This window comes from Seriola dumerili, unplaced genomic scaffold (assembly GCF_002260705.1).
Source record: "Seriola dumerili isolate Sdu_G_001 unplaced genomic scaffold, Sdu_1.0 BDQW01004273.1, whole genome shotgun sequence".
Classification (NCBI taxonomy): Eukaryota; Metazoa; Chordata; class Actinopteri; order Carangiformes; family Carangidae; genus Seriola; species Seriola dumerili.
Genome location: NW_019178528.1, coordinates 145057 through 163902, shown reverse-complemented (window position 1 = coordinate 163902; position 18846 = coordinate 145057). Strand labels below are relative to the sequence as shown.

Below are 18846 nucleotides of genomic sequence, written 5' to 3'. Positions count from 1 at the left end.
ATCAATTATTACTGTTTACATGGCTTATTAAGGCCTTTAGGTTTGTACAGCTGATTCCGTAAACCAGCACTAAATAGTGAGTGCGTGTGTATAACTGTTCAGTGCATATAAGTATTGAATAACTTTGAAAGAAATCATGTATTTTACTGTCATGTAAGTCATGTAGTATATGTCAAAAATACAGTAATCACCAGGCATATACCCTCTGTGAACACGTTGGCCTCCCTTTGCTTCCAAAACAGCCTCAGTTCTTCACTGAATTGATTTCACAGCTTGTTTGAAACTTTCCTTAGAGATTCTGTGCCATGTTGACATGACTGCATCACATCGTTTCTGCAGATTGGTCAGCCGCACATTCACGTCGCCAATCTCCCATTCTACCGCATCCCAAAGGTGTTTGTACTGGATTCAAATCTGGTGAATGGGGAGGCCAAGTTCACTGAAGTCATTGTCATGGTCATGAAGCCAGTTTGAAATGACTTTTACTTTGTGGCATGGTGCATCATCATATCAGAAGTAGCTAATGGAAGATAGAACAAATGCTAAGAGGTATGGCGGCAGAAATTAGCCAAAGTAAGACAGTCAAAAGATACAGAAAACTTTATTTTCCTGACAAACTGATTTAATAAGGATAGAAACAGTCCAGGAATTCTCAAATAAATATGCAATGCAAATTGAGATCAAACATTTATTATTGAATACATATAATATACAACATTTTTAATATGGGGTATTATAGTATTTCAGAGTGGTAGGATCCTTGACATAATGGAAACAAAACATCACTTCAGAACTTTAATAGACACAGGGTATTTAATAACTAATACAAAAAATAGGGAACATTTAAAGGGAAAGGAATCATATAAATGTAAAGTTAATATTGAATCTCTTTTGTTTTGCTCATTACATGCTTTTTGGTATTTCGTTCTGGTCTCAGTAAAATAACATAACATTTGGGCAAAAAAATACAAAACAGCGTTCCATAGCTGGAGGCCAGAATAGCAAATATCTCCACAGCCACAGTGAACTTCCCAGGAGAGCTGACATATGCTGGGATAAAGGTGATCCAGACTGCACAGAATATCAACATGCTGAAGGTGATAAATTTAGCTTCATTGAAATTGTCAGGCAGCTTTCGAGCCAGAAAAGCGAACACAAAACATAACATAGCTAAGAGCCCTATGTATCCCAACACAGCCCAGAAGCCTACAGCTGAGCCTAAAGCACACTCAAGTATAATCTTCTCCTTATAGTGGCTCATATTTTTGAAGGGGAATGGAGGATTGATAGTCAGCCAAAGTATACAAATTAAAACCTGTATGAGAGTGAAAGCCAGAACGCTGAGTCTCTGCTGTGCAGGCCCAAACCACTTCATCATATTACTGCCTGGAAGTGTAGCTCTGAAAGCCATCAACACCACTATAGTTTTCCCAAGAATACAAGAGATACAGAGGACAAAGGTGATGCCGAACGCAGTGTGTCGCAGCATGCAGGACCACTCAGAGGGCCGGCCGATGAAGGTCAGAGAACACAGGAAACACAAGGTCAAGGAGAAGAGCAGCAGGAAGCTCAGCTCAGAGTTGTTGGCCCTGACAATAGGAGTTTCCCGGAAGTGGAAGAACACTAATGCTATCATGGTTGTCAAAACTGCTCCCATCAAACAAAAGAATGTTAAAATGATCCCCATGATCTCTGCATAGGACAGAAATTCAACTTCCTTCAAGATGCATGTGTCTCCTCTGGTATTTGGCCAATAATCAATGGGACATTTGAGGCACTCCATAGAGTCTGTTTTGGAAAAAGACAATGAAGGTGATTAGATCTTTTGGTAATTTTTTGTACTTTAACATGCAAAATGTATGTTTTTCTAAATCAAACCTGTGATGTTGCTGATTTCTCCGTCTGCACACGGTATGCAGTCATAACAGCAAACAGGTTTCCCTTTCTGCAGGGCTTTGCGTTTTCCTGGGGGGCAACTCTCACTGCACACTGACACAGGCACCTGCTGCATGAATATGTGAAGGAGTTGTATGTGACCTACAGTGTGTACAGTTTTTCATTTTACTGGTGTTCATATGTCAATTAAATTTCATTTAGAGTCATAAACAGAAATTATTTTTCCCTCACATTTTATTCCAGTAGATTATGAAATATTATGCAGTATGGCATTGTGACTGACAACCCAAAAATGTGAGAACAAAGCAATGTGAACATGTACCGTATGGCCTTCTCCACCCCAAACTATTTTCATGCCATTCATTATAAATTGACGCTCACGGGGCAGAGTGGCATCAAAGACACCGACTGTGGCAACTTGCATTGTCCCTGAAGTTACATGTTGTAAATTTATGAGTTCATATCTTGCAGGTGAATCTCCATTCTGATCAAAAGTCACTCTCTCCCCCTGATTTGTTGCGAAGTTGACATTCTGTAAATAATGTAGCACCTATAGAGAAGAGGAGAGAGGAAAGCAGATCGCCTTTTTTCTTTGTAATCTTGTGCAGTTTAAATTTACAACTGAGTTTTATGGGACATAAACCCCCTTTTTTTCTTTAAATATCTCACCTGCCATGGTTGAATGTGTTTGGTATCAGCACAGCTCCCATTATAAAAAGGGCCCTTCTTCTCTTCACACGTGACCAGATTGTGGAGAGCATGAGCCACTGCATAAACTGACTTGTACACATTGTTTGTGAATCTCAGCTCTGAAACATCTGTAAAATACGATTTTGCATCCTGTAAGCTCTCAAAGCCGCTGCATGACTTTCTTTGTGCGTCCCTGGTGTCACTCAGAGAGCAGTCGAATGTGTCCTCCCAGAAATCTCTGACAAACGGACTGTCAGGGAACTGCGAGGGGTGGAGCAGCCTCAGGTGCTCCTCCAGCCCTGGGATGTGAGCTCGGCTGACAGCGAAGCCCAGGGAGCCCACCAGGATCCTGTGTCCCTCGCTGTCAGTCAGAGAGTGATCTGTGATCCAGGCATCACTGCCGACCCACTGCAGTCCTGTAACGTTCTGTCTGTACAACTCAGTCGCCAGAACATTAACCTCTCTGTGGGACATGAAGGCCACAATGACTTTAGAAGTGGAGTACTTCACAGTTTCAACTACTTTTGTTAACTCACGAAGAGGACCTGTTTGCTCAAATGCCTGGTAATACTCAATGCACACTCCCTCGTCCAGTGCAGCTTGTATAAACGTGGCGATCCCATTGATGCCATAGTCATTTTTATTACTTATTGCCCCAACCCAGGTCCAGCCAAAGAGCTTGACCAGCTTGGCCAAGGCTCTGCTCTGGTGGAGATCACTGGGAATGGTTCGGAAGAAGGATGGAAACTCCTCTCTGTCACTCAGGCATGCACAGGTTGCAAAGTGGCTGAGCTGTGGCAAAGAAGTTTAACAAAACAGATATTTGTTTATTACACATTAATCGTCAAGAAATAGCCCAAATTAAGTAATTATTACTATATTATTAGACAAGTTAATAGAGAATCTCTTTGAAGTCAAATAGAAAAATACTTATGTGGACTACTTATGTAAACGTGGAACAAAAGTAAAATACTCACCACTGGTATCTGAAATCTTCCTATAATCCGAGCAAATGCCATCGTGGGTGCGGAGCCAGAGTGGCCTAGTACAGCTTGGGCAGTATCAGCCTTTGTACAGTTCTTCTCGTCTACGATCTCCCTCTGCCCAGTGGCTAAATCTATAGCAGATTTCATAATGTTTGTCATTCCACAGGAATTGTATATCTTGTAGCCAAGCTTGTGGTTTGTGAGAATTGCAGGATTTTGATTTATTTCCTCAATTGCAAAGATCATGGTCTGTGCAAATTTGAATTCTCTTACATTGATGCTAGAAAAAAAAAGCATACGAAATTAATTAATTTGCACAAATTATAAAAAAAAAGTACATAATAGAACAAAATCAAAGTAAAACCAAATAATCACATACTTACTGCAGGCATGTTGGAGGATTGGGTAATGATTGAAACGTGGGCACCCTGCCTCTGTACCCTGTGCGAAAGGTGAAAATGCCACCTAAGATGAAGTCTCCAGCCTTGCTCAGCTCAGGTTGTTGTGCCGTTCCCTGCAGCCGGCACACAGGAGTCACCCTCCTGATCAGAAGAAGCAGGAGGACCAGCTTCAGCAATGGCATTGCTACGCTCTGCAGGCTGGCCTTGTGAACTCTGTCACCCATTGCACTCTTTATACCCTGCATATGCATGTTTAATCTAGTTCATGTCCACACTCACATCCATGGACCTGCTGTTTTAGGGAGTTTAATTACCCCACGGAAAAAGAAAAAGAGGTGTGGCGTGTACAGTTATCGAATACAGTGGGCATACTCACAGAATATATTTCTTTTTATGTGTCTTATTTCTTTGTTGTTACTTTAGACTATCTAAGGTATTAGTTTTGTATTCAAAACTCAAACAGATATGTTTTAATGTTTACATTTTTTCTTTTTTATATTTTTATGGGAATGTGATGGCCACAGTCACACAAGGGAACAACCACACAAGGTAATATCATTTAAATCCTTATTCACCTCTATTAGTTATTAATACAGGTTATTTTTATTTGCAGTCAACCACACCCAAACATCATGGGGGGATTTTGGGTTAAGTTAGCTTTGCTTAGTGTTAAGTTATAGTTGGAGTCCATTTTGGTTTGGCCAAGCCACTATACATGTTCCCTCATGTCTCATTGTGTTGGGTCAGTTTGTTCAGTTAACATGTTGTTTAGTGGTTACCTTGAGTATAGTTATGTTTTGTTGACCTTTTTTATAGGCCTAATTATTATACTCTTGTTTTGTAATGTTCGGGTAAATACAACTCCTGGTTTTTCAACAGCAATTCCTGTGTTCTTTTTGCCTCACTGCTTGGTCCCTAACAAGGGATCCCACATATTTGTCAATTAAAATATATGGGATGCAGTGAGTTGAACAATATTTGTTATCAGTAACTACAGCTGAAATCCATTTTTCCCTCTGTGACAGGAGGTCATGTTTTCTATTGGTTGTTACAATACCTCAGCAGGATATTTCAATTTCAAAGAAAGTTAGGTCATGATTTCTTTATATTGTATTTTTTTATTAGTTTCTCATGGAAAAATTGAAATCATTTGAATGAAAAACAAAATCATACATGGAACACATCTACTGTCCACCGTGATTATATCAATGTTTGTGTTCTGAAGTCAACCCAGATCTAGATGCATATCAAACATTATTTCAACATTTTCAAAAGTTTTGTGGGTATGGTCTTCATGAGAGTTTCAGAAGTATGTCAAGATGAGGGCAGTGATGGCCTGAAGGGTAGAGAAGCAAACTTGTGACAAGTAGGATTAAATCAGGGTGGAAAAAGTGCCACACAGATTTAACCCTCCATCAATGTGGTGCCCTTGAGCAAGACTAATGTCCATGGCAAGCAGATCAGACTGTGGTTGTACTGGGCTGCTTCCATTTCTGAGTGTTTGTAATGTGTATGTCGTAATTGTAATTTTATCATGAAAAGAGAAGTTGTCTCTGACTGAAACTACCCTGAATTAATAAAGGTTGAAAGCAAAAAAAAGTATAACACTCAGTAGTTTAGTTATTTCTTGTTTGTGATCAATGAAAAATCTAAATTGAATCCAAAACAAAAAATGGCCGAGTGTTCCTTATGTGGTGTCATGTAGGCCTGGCACACTGTATCTGAGCAATCAGAAAAAACAGGATACATGGTGTGATGCATTTGTTGGGGCTATGAAATTATTTGATTTGCACTTTATAATATTGCGTAATGTTTGGAACTAAGTCTTTATGGACAGCAACTGGATACTAACACACACACTGAAGAACACCGGACAGGAGCTGGCTGTCCAACTGAAGAATAATCAGAAACAATAGCTATCATATTATATAATAGTGCTTACATTTTAATGAATTTTCACCCTGTTTTTAATTATACTTTGTCAAACATTTGAAGTTACAACATTAGTTTAGATTGCTAATAAGGCAATCAGCGGCATGGTACAGTCGACCTGGGGTTAGAGCTAAGAAAAAAAATAACGAGGAAGGTAGAGAGAGATCAAAACAAACCCTTAATTGATTTAAATTTAACATTTACATGTTGTGACAAAGGTGTTGATTAGTAAAGACCCTGTTTTTTTCAGCTTGAAGCAACATGCCACCTGTTGTTCCTGTTGAAACAATCTGTTGTGTCTGCCTTAAGGGGCCCTGTGCCAGTTTTCCCACTGGAGTCAAGCCACTGGGTAATAAAGTCATGTGCACAACAGATGGGGACTTATCTATCTTGTTCTGTCAGTGTCAGTGTTGTTTTTGTGTAAACATGTAACCTTTTCCGTTGTGTTGCATCATTGTGTAGTTTAACTATCTGAACTTGAGAGAAACATTGTCAGCACAAATATTTTTCAATATGACTGCCAGGGGAAATCTGGGTGTTGACTGCAGGCCTTGTGCTTTTGTGACCCTTATCAGAACTATATTTTACAAGTGCTAACATAAAGTCTCTCAGTTACACAGTTGTCAAACAATTCTTCATAAATATTTGTTCTGAATGGGATGATATTTTAGTGGCTGACATTTGTCATCAGTTTTGGTAACACAGCTAAAGGTGGTATTAGATTATGGTAAAACCTGCACACTAACCACTGGTTACCTTTGTAACCTGATCAGGTCTTGGCTAAAACTCGAGCTAAATTAAACACAAACCCGACAACGCCACCCTGGGAGTTCCACCCAGGGAATACACAGTATTATTGAACTCTACTTTGACCACACAAGTAAGTTTCACAAAAGATTTAACAGAGACTTAGTTTTGAGATAGAAAGTTTTTTTTACATTTAATTTCCTTCAGCGATGCAATGTTTAACACAATACAGTGACAATAAAATAACATCAAACTGAAGATTGGTCAATATATAGACTTCAGTGATTTTAGAATAGTTCAAAAACTGAACTGAGAAAAGAACTATAAAAAAATCAATAGGGAGGTGGAGAGCTGGACTAAAACGGAAACATACAAAAGGGGTTGCACTACTAGGTTGGCGTTAGACTACTGCACAACAAACAAATCATAAAATATAAAAGCACACAAGCAAATAAATAAATAAAATCACAAGGCCACCCTTTAAAGGTTAGCGCTAAACCACTTCTGTATGAATCAAATTATTTTAAAACAATCACGAAATATATAAAATAACCCCCACCACTAGACCAAAATATAAACAAATTACAGATATATGAAAAACATAAATAGACTAAAATCACTGAAGAAAACCCAGTGCTTAAAACTCAATAAAATAAATTAAAAATTCAAGTGAGTTTCAACAAGTACAAAGCAGCAGTGGCAATCACCTTGGCTGTATGATACCCAATCAATGCATATGATGTGGCAACCATGGGGGCACAGACAGCATTTGTTGGTTCCAGCAAGTGTAATGGCACCAAACCAGGAACAGCAGCAAAAAGATCTGAATGGTTAGTGCTACCACCAGTATTTATGTGCTGCTAATTGGGGAACTTGCTGCAGGTGTAGGACTGGAAGGAGCTGGGATGCTGCAGTGATTACACAGCAACCCCCAGTGGCGGGGAGGACCTAACCTACCGGTTACACCTTGCATCATATTCAAAATCACCAACCCATACCTTGAGTTATTATTAAGCCCAACATGCACAACTTTTCATCATCTTTAAGAAATAAAAAGAACATGAAGCTTGTACTCATTTTCTTTCCCTTCACTTCCCCTCTATCTGCTATTGTTTAACTTTTCAGATTCCCTTTGGATGTTTGAGAAAACTGAAAATTGCAGTTATGGATGTCGATAATGGGCAGGTACAATAATAAGCTGCAAGATATCACAAAATGGCTGACACACAAATATCAGTGATATTTTGGCAATTTTGGTCACAGGTGATGAGAGGTTATGTATGGCAAATCAGGAGACTGCTGAAATATGCAAAAGTAAGTTTTAAGAATTGGCAGACAAAAGCAAGCTGTAAAGCTGACAACGGTTTCTGCATGAAATTATTCTTTGTAATACGTTCACAAATCTCAGTGCGGACACACTAGCTGTGTCCCAAATAAGGGGCCACATCCTTCGAAGGGGTGGCTGAAGGTCCAAGACTTTTTTATTTCTCTATTTTTGGCTTTATTGCAATAGAGACAGTGAGAGAGAGACAGTAAAGTTAGGGAAGAGCAAGGGAATGACATGCAGCAAAAGGCCTGAGTTAGAATTGAACCCAGGGCGCTGCGGTAAAGACTGAGCCTAAATATTATGCACTCTACCAGGTGAGCCACCATGGTGCCCCAACACATAACTTTTTTTCAACAAAAAGTTGAGGTTTTAAGGCCCTTGATTTTGTGCATAGGCACCAGGTGTGTTTCTATCTTTTCTTCTTCATCTAATTTTTGGTCTTATGCCAAGGTCTATGGCAGTTTATGGTAGCCCCTAGAACTGTATGGTAAAAACTTTTTAAATTTGGCACACTAGGACACTCCCCTCATGCCTTCCACCAAGTTTCATGTCTGTGCCTCAAGCCCTTTAGCACCACCAACAGGTGGCAGGCGGCAGGCGTGCTCACCCATGTAACTTTTGAACCGTATTTTCAAAAAGGAGATACCACTGGATTCCTTGGATCAAGCCGGGTTCAGTGAACCTTATTATGTCAATTTCTGCCATATTGGATTTTATGTAAACGTGCATTTTTGCTAATCCTCAGACAAATTTTTTACCAAAGTGGGCAGTGATGATCTTCAGACCAAGTCTCACAAATGTTGTCAAATGTCAAACTTTTGAAAACATTCATCCATTGCAGTCAATCAAATTTGGACTTCTAGGGGGTGCTGCAATAAGTACATTTTGGCTTACCATTGATGTGCTTGCCTTAAAAACACAATTCTTTTTCTTGTAATACTGTCAATACTGTTGATTTTGATGATTTTGGCTCTTCAAAATTGCCAAAGGTTTCAAACAAGAAATTAAGTCAAATCTCAGGCAACTGATATGAAATGTGCTGTGAGTGCTCACAAACACGAACTTCTCTTTTTGCCTCCTTTGAAGGCAATACAAGTTTCTTCATAATTTGTTTGCACTGGTAGGTATAAGGTTTTCATTGGTTAAATAAAATTGCACTGTTAGCAGGCTGTAATATTAAGCATGAGTCCAGATCCAACAGCTGAACTATCTCCAACTGAAAATGCTACTTGCATAGTAGTTCCAGAATTTGTCTGGCTTCTTTTATTATACCAAACTGCTGATGCTACTGCTGCAACTACAGAAAAAACTAACATAAAATATATATTGCTGCTGTTAGTGCTGGTGGCTTTCTATATCACTTTCATGATATAGGGAATTATTTTACTGATTGTTATAGTGTCGAATATGTAGGCTATATATGAACAATTTTCTCAGAATTTCTGACTTTCTTACTTTAGATGCAGTATAAATGTCTGAATAATAACAGAACCATTTGAATATGTTTAAAGATTTATTCAACAAAACAAATAATAATAGCACAGATTTGGTCACAGGAAGAACACTGCAGCAATAGAGAAAGAATTACTTTAAAAATGAACTAAGAATGCTTAATAATGTATATCATTATTAGATGTCTTTCCCATTATGTGTTTCTTAGTGTTCTGCTCAGGCCTAAACAGAATTATAAAGCATTTTGGCAGAAAAATGCAGAAGAGCAGCCCATAGCTGGAGGCCAGAATAGCAAATATCTCCACAGCCACAGTGAACTTCCCAGGAGAGCTGACATACGCTGGGATGAAGGTGATCCAGACTGCACAGAATATCAACATGCTGAAGGTGATGAATTTGGCTTCATTGAAATTATCAGGCAGCTTCCGAGCCAGAAAAGCAAGGACGAAGCATAGCACAGCCAGGAGTCCTATATACCCCAACACAGCCCAGAAGCCTACAGCTGAGCCAAGATCACATTCTAAGATAATTCTATCCTGATAGAGCAACAGATTTTTGAAGGGAAATGGCGGGCTAATTGTCAGCCAAAGAATACAAATCAAAACCTGTATGAGAGTGAAAGCCACAACGCTGAGTCTCTGCTGTGCAGGCCCAAACCACTTCATTACATTACTGCCTGGAAGTGTAGCCCTGAAGGCCATTAACACCACTATAGTTTTCCCCAGAACACAAGAGATACAGAGGACAAAGGTGATGCCGAACGCAGCGTGTCGCAGCATGCAGGACCACTCAGAGGGCCGGCCAATGAAGGTCAGAGAACACAGGAAACACAGGGTCAAGGAGAAGAGCAGCAGGAAGCTCAGCTCAGAGTTGTTGGCTCGTACTAGTGGGGTTTCTTTGTGGCAGTAGAAGACTAGTGTTGTGATCATAGTCACAAAAACTCCCAGCAATGAAAATAATGCTAAAAGCATCCCCAGGATTTCATCATACACCAAGAATTCTATTGCTTTGGGGATGCAGGCATCTCTTTGGCTGTTGGACCAGTATTCAGGTGGACATTTCATACAGTGTATTGAATCTGCAAAATGAAAAACAATATAGAGAAATGTGATTATTAAATGGATGTTAAACTGCACTGCACTGGTTTTCTGTTTTCAAACAGCAGACTAAATACTGGCATTCTGTCTATTTACCTGTTAAATTACTGATCTCGCCTGCTGGACAGGGTATGCAATCATAACAGCAGACTGGCCTTCCTTTCTGGAGGACCTTATGAGTTCCTTGCAAACAGCTCTCACTGCAGACTGACACAGGCACCTCCTACATAATTCATAAACACAATTCGTATGCAATTTGTACTATATGTAAAGTTTAATACACATCAGAAATATAAAACCCAACATTCACATTAAGCAGTTTTCAATAAATCAGTGAACAGTTAAGTCTAAACTTCGGTCTCTGCCTTACCTCAGTCAGCCCATTTCCCCAGACAACTGGGATTTTATTCATTATAAACTGACGACTCTCTGGAAAAGAGGCATCATAAATGCCAACTGTTATTCCATCCATTGTTCCTTTGTTGGTCATTTGTAAATTAACAAGTTCATATCTTGCTGGTGAGTCTCCATTTTTGTCAAAATAAACTCTCTCCCCTTCCCCAGTGGTGAAATTCACAGTGCTGAGATATTGCAGAACCTAGTTAGGAAGTTGTACAGAGATTAAATGACAGATTCCTGCTTGTCACACTCACTGTCACACTTGACTGATGGTTCCTCACCTGCCATGGTTGAATGTGTTTGATATCAGCACAGCCCCCGGTTGAAAAGGGCCCTTTACCATCCTCACATTTGATCAGGTTGTCAAGAGCATGAGCCACTGCATAAACTGACTTGTACACATTGTTAGTGAATCTCAGCTCAGACACATCAGTGAACTGTGATTCAACATTTTGTAAGCTCTCAAAGCCGCTGCATGGCTTTCTTTGTGTGTTTGCAGTTTCATTCAGAGAGCAGTCGAACGTGTTTTCCCAGAAATCTCTGACAAACTGACTGTCAGGGAACTGTGAGGGGAGAAGCTCCCTCAGGTGCTCCTCCAGCCCGGGGATCTGAGCCCGGCTGACAGTGAAGCCTAGTGAACCCACCAGGATGCTGTGTCCCTCGCTGTCAGTCAGAGAGTGATCTGTGATCCAGGCATCACTGCCAACCCACTGCAGTCCTGTAACATTCTGTTTGTACAGTGCTGTTGAGAGCAACTTAATTTCTCTGTGAGACATAAAAGCCATGATAACTTTGGAGGTGCCATGCTTAATGATCTCTATTATTCTCTGTAGTCTATCAGGTGGATCTGATGATGAAAATGCTTCAGAATACTCAATGCACACTCCATTTTCTTGTGCACCTTGGACAAATGCAGCTACGCCATTGAGGCCGTATTTATTATTTACAGCTATAGCCCCAATCCAGGTCCAACCAAAGTGCCTGACCAGCTTTGCCAAGGCTCTGCTCTGGTAGTAGTCACTGGGAATCGTTCTGAAGAATGTGGGATACTCTTTCTTGTTGCTCAGACAGGCACAGGTGGCAAAATGGCTAATCTGCAATGAAATATACAAACATCTGACTGGCAGAGACACAGCATACATTGAACAGTCAAGCATAATCACCTTTAAATTCATCCAATAGTAATGATTTTTCTGAACAGAGTAATATACTGTAAGTATATGAGGTCAACCCAATAATAAATAACACCTTACACTAACTTTATTTGCTTTTCTTCTTTTACTTACCACAGGTATATGAAACCTTCCAACAACCTGTTCAAATGCAATAGTTGGTCTTGATCCTGAATGTCCCAAGATGGCTTGTACTGTCTCAGCTTTAGTGCAGTTGTCATCTCTGACTTCTCCCTTTAGTCCACTCACCAATGCCAGTGCCGCTCTCAGTATGTCCATAGTTCCACAGTTATCATAAATCTTGTAGCCAAGTTTAACATTAGGCAGCATTTCAGGATAATTGTTGATCTCATTTATGGCAAAGATCATTGTTTGAGCAAATTTGAATTCTCTTAAGTTGAAGCTGGAGTGGTGACAGACAGGGTGAAATAATATATCAGTGGGTTAATGTCTCAAATTCAGTACATAATACACATAGACACATAAACCATTTAAAACATACATACTTTTTGCACTTTCGTACTTCTGGAACTGACTGAAATGTGTTAGTTACATAATCCTGCCCTGTGCGAAATGAAAAAATGCCTCCAATAACAAGATCGCCATCCTGGGCCAGTTCGGGTGGTTGTACTGAGCCTTGCAGTCGACACACAGAGTCTCCCTTCCCTATTAGCAGAAGCGAGAAGAGCAGTCTCAAGAAAGGCATAGCTCTGCTCTTCAGGCCAAGCCAACACACTGTAAATCTCATGGCAGGTCTTTATACACCTTCAACAACAAGGAGGGGTTGAACTCAACCCTTGGGAGATTAAACCAAACAAGTAGCCAAAGATGTTTTTGTTCATGAAAACAAAAGTTTTATTGCTTGTTTACATGTTATACACTGTGTTAAATAGTGTGATATATATACAGTATATATATACTGTATATATATATATATATATATATATATATATACTATATATATTGGTTGATATGATACTGTAAAATTCTGTCACCTCCATTTGCTATGTCCCTAATTAAATGATAAACAGTAGAACATATTACAGAGATACAATACAAATCTTCATTAAAATGAATGTAAGTGTCTACTTGACAGTCAGGTCAACAAATTATTATGTAAACATTATAATGGCATTGGAATGTCTTTGCCACCATATTAGTTAAGCTTTTCAGAATGATTTTGGTGCCACCTTCCCCATCATATTCTTTTTTGTATTCTTCTCTGGCTTCAGTAAGATAATGTAACATTTTGGAATAAAAATACAAATGAGAAGTCCAAAACTAGAGGCCAGAATAGCAAATATTTCTACAGCAACACTGAACTTCCCAGGAGAGCTGACATACGCTGGAATAAAAGTGATCCAGACTGCGCAGAATATCAGCATGCTGAAGGTGATAAACTTGGCTTCATTAAAGTTATCAGGCAGTTTCCGAGCCAGAAAAGCAAGAAAAAAACATAACATGGCCAGAAGTCCTATGTAACCAAGTACAGCCCAAAAACCTACAGCTGAGCCCAGAGCGCACTCTAAGATGATTTTGTCCTTGAATTCCTTAAAATTCTTCAATGGAAAAGGAGGAGAAATTGTTAACCACAAGATACATATAACAACCTGTATGAGAGTGAAAGCCAGAACACTGAGTCTCTGCTGTGCAGGCCCAAACCACTTCATTATATTACTGCCTGGAAGTGTAGCTCTGAAGGCCATTAACACCACTATAGTTTTCCCAAGAATACAAGAGATACAGAGGACAAAGGTGATGCCGAACGCAGTGTGTCGCAGCATGCAGGACCACTCAGAGGGCCGGCCGATGAAGGTCAGAGAACACAGGAAACACAGGGTCAAGGAGAAGAGCAGCAGGAAGCTCAGCTCAGAGTTGTTGGCCCTCACAATAGGACTTTTCCTGTATCTGAAAAAAACAAATGCCACAACAGCAGTCATACATGTTCCAAACAGGGATGCTGCAGTGAGCAATGCTCCCATAATTTCTTCATATGTTAGAAACTCTGCTTCTTTCTTTATGCAGGCATCTCTTCTTTCATTTGACCAGAACTCTGGGTGGCATCGCACACAGGTGATAGAATCTGAAAAGTAATTTTAAAGCAGGTATTAGACTTGCTGAGTAGATTTATTTCTTTCCTTGTTACTTATTTATTTTTTACACCTATTCTATGCATATTATACAATACATGCAGTGCTGATGGATGATAGACGGATAACTGTATGACAGCTCCATGGCATGATCATCAATGATCCAGTCATAAGCATAAAATCGAAACTTTGTTAATTTATTAGAGAGTGTATTTTACAAATAGTATTGTATTTTTCCAAAGTACAATTTTAAAGCTCCTAGTACCATAAATACAATTCTATTCACTCTCCATACATTTGAATATATCTGTATTTGTATGTGTATGTTTGATAGATGTTGAATACATTTGTCTTTTGTCTTTTTATTTTGTCTTTATGCTGAATCTTGTCCATGCATAGAGGACAGACACTACATGATTACCAGATAATAAATAGATGACTGCATGCTCAAATACAGCTACAAAGAGCATCACTGCAATATTACTTTAAGAGGGTACACGATTCTTAAAATTAGCATGTGAACATGACAATGTGTAGAATTTTCTTTTCCGTCACATTCAGTAGCAAAGCCTTACACTAAACATTACTAGACCTGTAATATTGCTTATTTCTCCCTCTGCACATCTGATACAGTCATAGCAGCAGACAGGCTTTCCTTTCTGGAGAACCTTGCGAGTTCCTGCGGGACATTTCTCACTGCAAACTGACACAGGCACCTGCATACACAAAACAAGTATGAGAAATGTAAATGAAAACTGTACTGGTATTCATCAAGTTGTTGCCTTTGCAAACTCTATTATCAATTTTGAAGCACTGAAACCAAATATGATACATATACAATTATTCTCTAATTTAAATTACAGTGATGACATAGTAACTTACCTGTTTTGAGTTTTGTGCCCAAATTAAAGACTTATTTTGCAGATTCAGCTGTTTGTCTGCAGGTAAAGATGCATCATGAAGACCAACTGTGACAAAGTTAACAATGCCATTTTCTGTTGGCTGCCAGTTTATAATTTCATACTTTGCTGCTGGGTCTCCATACTTATTGAAGTAAACTTCATCTCCTTCCTTTGTTTTGAATTGAATGTTTTTTATACGCTGTAAAATCTAAGAAGATGGGTATTCATTTGGTTAATTATCTGACAAACGTCTAGTAGGCCTGTTGGCCCAACAGCATGATAGACAGACTGCAACACTCATTTTTAAAAACATTGGAACAGATTCTCTTGTGACCTAATGTAAAAACTAGAATTTAAGTATTTAGTGTTGAACTCACCATGAACGGATCTAGCTTCACCTTGTTGTTACATGTTTCATTACAGCCAAGAATACTATGAAGTGCGTGGGCCACAGCATACACTCCTTTGTAGACATTGTTGAATATAGGCATGAGTGACATATCAGTGAAGCTGTTATGCACTCCAGTCAGATCCTCATGTCCAGTACATTCTCTCTGATTCCCTGCTGATGACTTTGACTGCTTGAACTTACAGCTGAATAACGTCTCCCAGAACTCTGTAAATATTTCATTACTAGATGAATTGAGTGGTTTCACATCGAGTATGAACTCTCTCATGCCGCTGACATGTGCTTTGGGAATGGAGAGGCCTATGGCACCATCCAGAATGTGATGCTTATCCATTTCTGCAATTTGGGAATCAAAGATCCAGCTCTCACTACCTACCCACTGGTACCCAGTCATGTTGTAGTTGGACAACTCATGTATTAACACATCCATGTCCATGTGGGAGAGGAAAGCAACAATCACCTTGGAGGTGGAAGCCTTGATAATGTCAATTATCTTTTGTATTTTCTTTGATGGATCTGTTCTAAAGAAAGACACTGAGTACTCCAGACAGATGCCCAGCTGCTGTGCTGTTTCTGTGAATGTAGCCATGCCATTATTACCATAATCATCATTGGTTCTAATGGCTCCAACCCAAGTCCAACCAAAGTGCTTGACCAACTGGGCCAGAGCTCTGCTCTGATAGTAGTCACTGGGTATTGTTCTGAGGAAGGATGGGTACTTGGTTTTGTCACTGAGACAAGCACAGGTGGCAAAGTGGCTGATCTAAAAGAAAAAAGAAATCACCTCCCAAGATAAAAATGTAAAACGTAAAATATTCACACAACATTATTTTCTCTGAGCAGCTGGTAGAATTACTGAATACAAATGTTTAACAAATATAAACTATTCACCAAACCTACCCACCATTGGGATATGAAAAGGTCCGATGACAGTAGCTATTGCCATGCAGGGAGAGGAAGAGGTTTCTCCCATAATGGCCTGCACTTGTGCAGGTCTGGTACATGGTGCATCAGAGGGTGCAGATTCAATTTCATTACCGTTGGCCAAGGCCAGTGCAACCCTCACACTTCTGGCAATGGAGCCACAAGTATCATACATTTTGTAGCCGAGAGAGATGCCAGGCAGTAGGTCTGTGCTGTTATTAATCTCCTCAGTGGCAAAAATCATAGCCTGAGCAAACTGGAACTCTCTGAAATTCAAACTTGAAAATTACAGTTTTTAAGAGCTGTACTCGTAATAGCAGAAATAGAAACAATATCACAATAAATGAAAGCATTGTTATTAATGCACATAATGGGGAATGTTTCTCATTTTAATTTCATTAAATTTACCTGGTGCATTCAAGTGGCAATGGTTCATGCATGTAGGTATCCTGCCTGTCTTTCCAGCTGCTGTGGAAAGAGAAGATTCCCCCCAATATAATGTTCCCATTCTTCGACAGCTGAGGGTTCTCAGGATCCCCTCTCTGCCTGCACACCAACTCCTCAGCCTGGGAGAAAATCGCCACCAACAACAGCTGTAAAAATGCCCAACCCTGCTCTGACCACCGCTGTGTGGACATCATACTGTCAGAGAGAAGTAAACCACAGGCTGGCATCACATGTACCCTAATGTAAATCAAAAGCTTGCACTGGTATTTATACATTTTGGTACAGCATATAAAAAACAACAGATGAGTGATATTTCACCTCTGTGGACCTTGAAGTTGGGGCGAGAGGAGGGAGGTGCCCAAACAGAAAGAGTTTTGGGTTGCTGCCTATCTTAAGTATGTTTGGTGTGTTTGTGTGTTATGAGAAAAAAATATTCAGTTGTGCCGCACATTTCTTTTTCGATTTTTAATGATCATTTTTACATTTTGAAGATGCAGTTTACATTTGAATTAATACTTACATTTTAAACAGTGAAAATAATGTGGGACAAAGGTTACTGTAAGTAAAATTTTAAAAAATAGCCTTTAAACATGCTCTGTGAAATTCCCACAAATGTACAATAATTGGTTCATTACAAATCGGTAAAAAATATAGTCATGTTAAACCTGCACTTTATATTTTTTGGCCATCTGGGGGCAGCACCACATGCTGTAAACATTATGATCTCCTTAAGTTGATATGTTGGTCTAGTTAGCAAACAGTTGCTTATACATTCATTTGACATAGAGTGATATTAGCATTGATTTGGAGTCGTGTTTGTGTCCCACTGGTGAATGCACATATAAAACTCATGAAAGACAAAGAGAAAATAATTTAAGTTAAATCCAAAATATATTCTTAACAGGAGGAGTAGACGTTAGCATTTCAGCCCCAGCAAAAGGTTGCTCACCATGGGAAACAGTCCTCTGAATTAGGTGCTTCCAATATGAAGGAAACCTATCCCAAAAAATAGAAGGTATACGATTTCTCACTGTGCATTAACCAACAGGGGGAGGAAAAGAGCATAAAGTGAGGGCAATATTCATCAAGAGGATAAACATTAGTATAATGCATCGGAGGGGAAATTAGTTAAAGTTCCTCTCCAGAGATGTTTTAAAGTATGCAAAAATACTTTGTTATGGTTAATATTTTGTTTAACATTGGAAAACTGGAGCTAGACCCACATCTATGCTTACTTCCTCATTGAGAGATCCTGAATCAGGTATTTGCTCTGCCCAATTGGACTGCTGTTCCAGAACCGCTGTTCTGGCTGATGAGTTTACTCTTACTCATAAGCCTACATTCACATCAAAGTCACCAAGCACCAACACCATAAACATGGCAACAAAACCAAGGCACAAGAAGACCCTAAGCCAAATAGAATGTCACTACTGACACACAAAAGTTCATATTATCCATGAATGCATAGTTTTATCGAAAAAAGATCAGAAACCGAAAACTGTAGCTTTGCTGGGAGGTCCCCTGATTGATAAAACTTTGCTCCCAGATTCTGAATCTGTAGAGGAGGAAGTCCCAGATGAGTTTAAGCCTTTTATATTAGAAGGATTTGTGTCTCTACCAGGAGACAATGCTAGCAAGCAACCTGTGACAATACTGCAAGACACAGCAGCATTGCAATCCATCTTGCTGAAGGGTGTGTTACCATTAACCAAGGAAATGGAGAGTGATAATAGCACTCTAAGGCAGGGAGTGGAGATGAATTGGTTTACAGAACCATAACTAACTATAAGAGGAGTGGTGTTTTGATGAGGAAAATTGCAACCCCGTGCCCTGTCGGAAGGTGCCAGGTCAACAGTATCTCAAATAGTGGTCCCAATACCACTTCATTTGGAAATTAGAGCAACTTAGAGCATGCAGGGAATATGGCTCATCAGGAGTTTAGCCCTGAAAGAGCTATCGCTTGAAATCAAGCATG

General features: G+C 39.5%; 3 protein-coding genes across 3 annotated transcripts; all 3 read right to left on the bottom strand.

The window, feature by feature from the left end:
• Positions 1 to 874: 874 nt before the first annotated feature.
• LOC111239739 (extracellular calcium-sensing receptor-like) lies at positions 875 to 3845 on the bottom strand. Its single transcript, XM_022769645.1, has 5 exons — positions 3564 to 3845; positions 2566 to 3378; positions 2219 to 2446; positions 1879 to 2002; positions 875 to 1788 (listed from the first exon to the last, which is right to left on the bottom strand). The coding sequence occupies exons 1-5, from the start codon at positions 3816 to 3818 to the stop codon at positions 875 to 877; spliced, it is 2334 nt and encodes a 777-aa protein (XP_022625366.1). The 5' UTR covers positions 3819 to 3845.
• Positions 3846 to 9589: 5744 nt separating this feature from the next.
• Positions 9590 to 12754, bottom strand: LOC111239743 (extracellular calcium-sensing receptor-like). The gene is made up of 6 exons (XM_022769648.1): positions 12606 to 12754; positions 12214 to 12502; positions 11209 to 12021; positions 10899 to 11126; positions 10625 to 10751; positions 9590 to 10509 (listed from the first exon to the last, which is right to left on the bottom strand). Exons 2-6 carry the CDS (start codon positions 12466 to 12468, stop codon positions 9590 to 9592), a joined length of 2343 nt encoding a protein of 780 aa, XP_022625369.1. The 5' UTR covers positions 12469 to 12502; positions 12606 to 12754.
• A 514-nt stretch (positions 12755 to 13268) lies between these two features.
• LOC111239755 (extracellular calcium-sensing receptor-like) lies at positions 13269 to 17026 on the bottom strand. Its single transcript, XM_022769660.1, has 6 exons — positions 16833 to 17026; positions 16405 to 16702; positions 15469 to 16263; positions 15072 to 15299; positions 14782 to 14905; positions 13269 to 14182 (listed from the first exon to the last, which is right to left on the bottom strand). Exons 1-6 carry the CDS (start codon positions 16862 to 16864, stop codon positions 13269 to 13271), a joined length of 2391 nt encoding a protein of 796 aa, XP_022625381.1. The 5' UTR covers positions 16865 to 17026.
• Between the last annotated feature and the right edge of the window lie 1820 nt (positions 17027 to 18846).

What these genes read in the sequence shown, in the direction of transcription:
- LOC111239739 (XM_022769645.1), bottom strand. Translation starts at nt 3,818, where the DNA reads ATGATCTTTGCAATTGAGGAAATAAATCAAAATCCTGCAATTCTCACA. An exon ending in GAAGATTTCAGATACCAGTG is followed by an intron (nt 3,379 to 3,563) that starts GTGAGTATTTTA and finishes TCTTTGCCACAG; the next exon opens with CTCAGCCACTTTGCAACCTG. An exon ending in AGAAATCAGCAACATCACAG is followed by an intron (nt 1,789 to 1,878) that starts GTTTGATTTAGA and finishes TTTCCAAAACAG; the next exon opens with ACTCTATGGAGTGCCTCAAA.
- LOC111239743 (XM_022769648.1), bottom strand. Translation starts at nt 12,468, where the DNA reads ATGATCTTTGCCATAAATGAGATCAACAATTATCCTGAAATGCTGCCT. An exon ending in GAAGGTTTCATATACCTGTG is followed by an intron (nt 12,022 to 12,213) that starts GTAAGTAAAAGA and finishes ATTTCATTGCAG; the next exon opens with ATTAGCCATTTTGCCACCTG. An exon ending in GGGGAAATGGGCTGACTGAG is followed by an intron (nt 10,752 to 10,898) that starts GTAAGGCAGAGA and finishes TGAATTATGTAG; the next exon opens with GAGGTGCCTGTGTCAGTCTG.
- LOC111239755 (XM_022769660.1), bottom strand. Translation starts at nt 16,864, where the DNA reads ATGCATGAACCATTGCCACTTGAATGCACCAG. An exon ending in TTGCCACTTGAATGCACCAG is followed by an intron (nt 16,703 to 16,832) that starts GTAAATTTAATG and finishes GTAATTTTCAAG; the next exon opens with TTTGAATTTCAGAGAGTTCC. An exon ending in TGAAGCTAGATCCGTTCATG is followed by an intron (nt 15,300 to 15,468) that starts GTGAGTTCAACA and finishes CCATCTTCTTAG; the next exon opens with ATTTTACAGCGTATAAAAAA.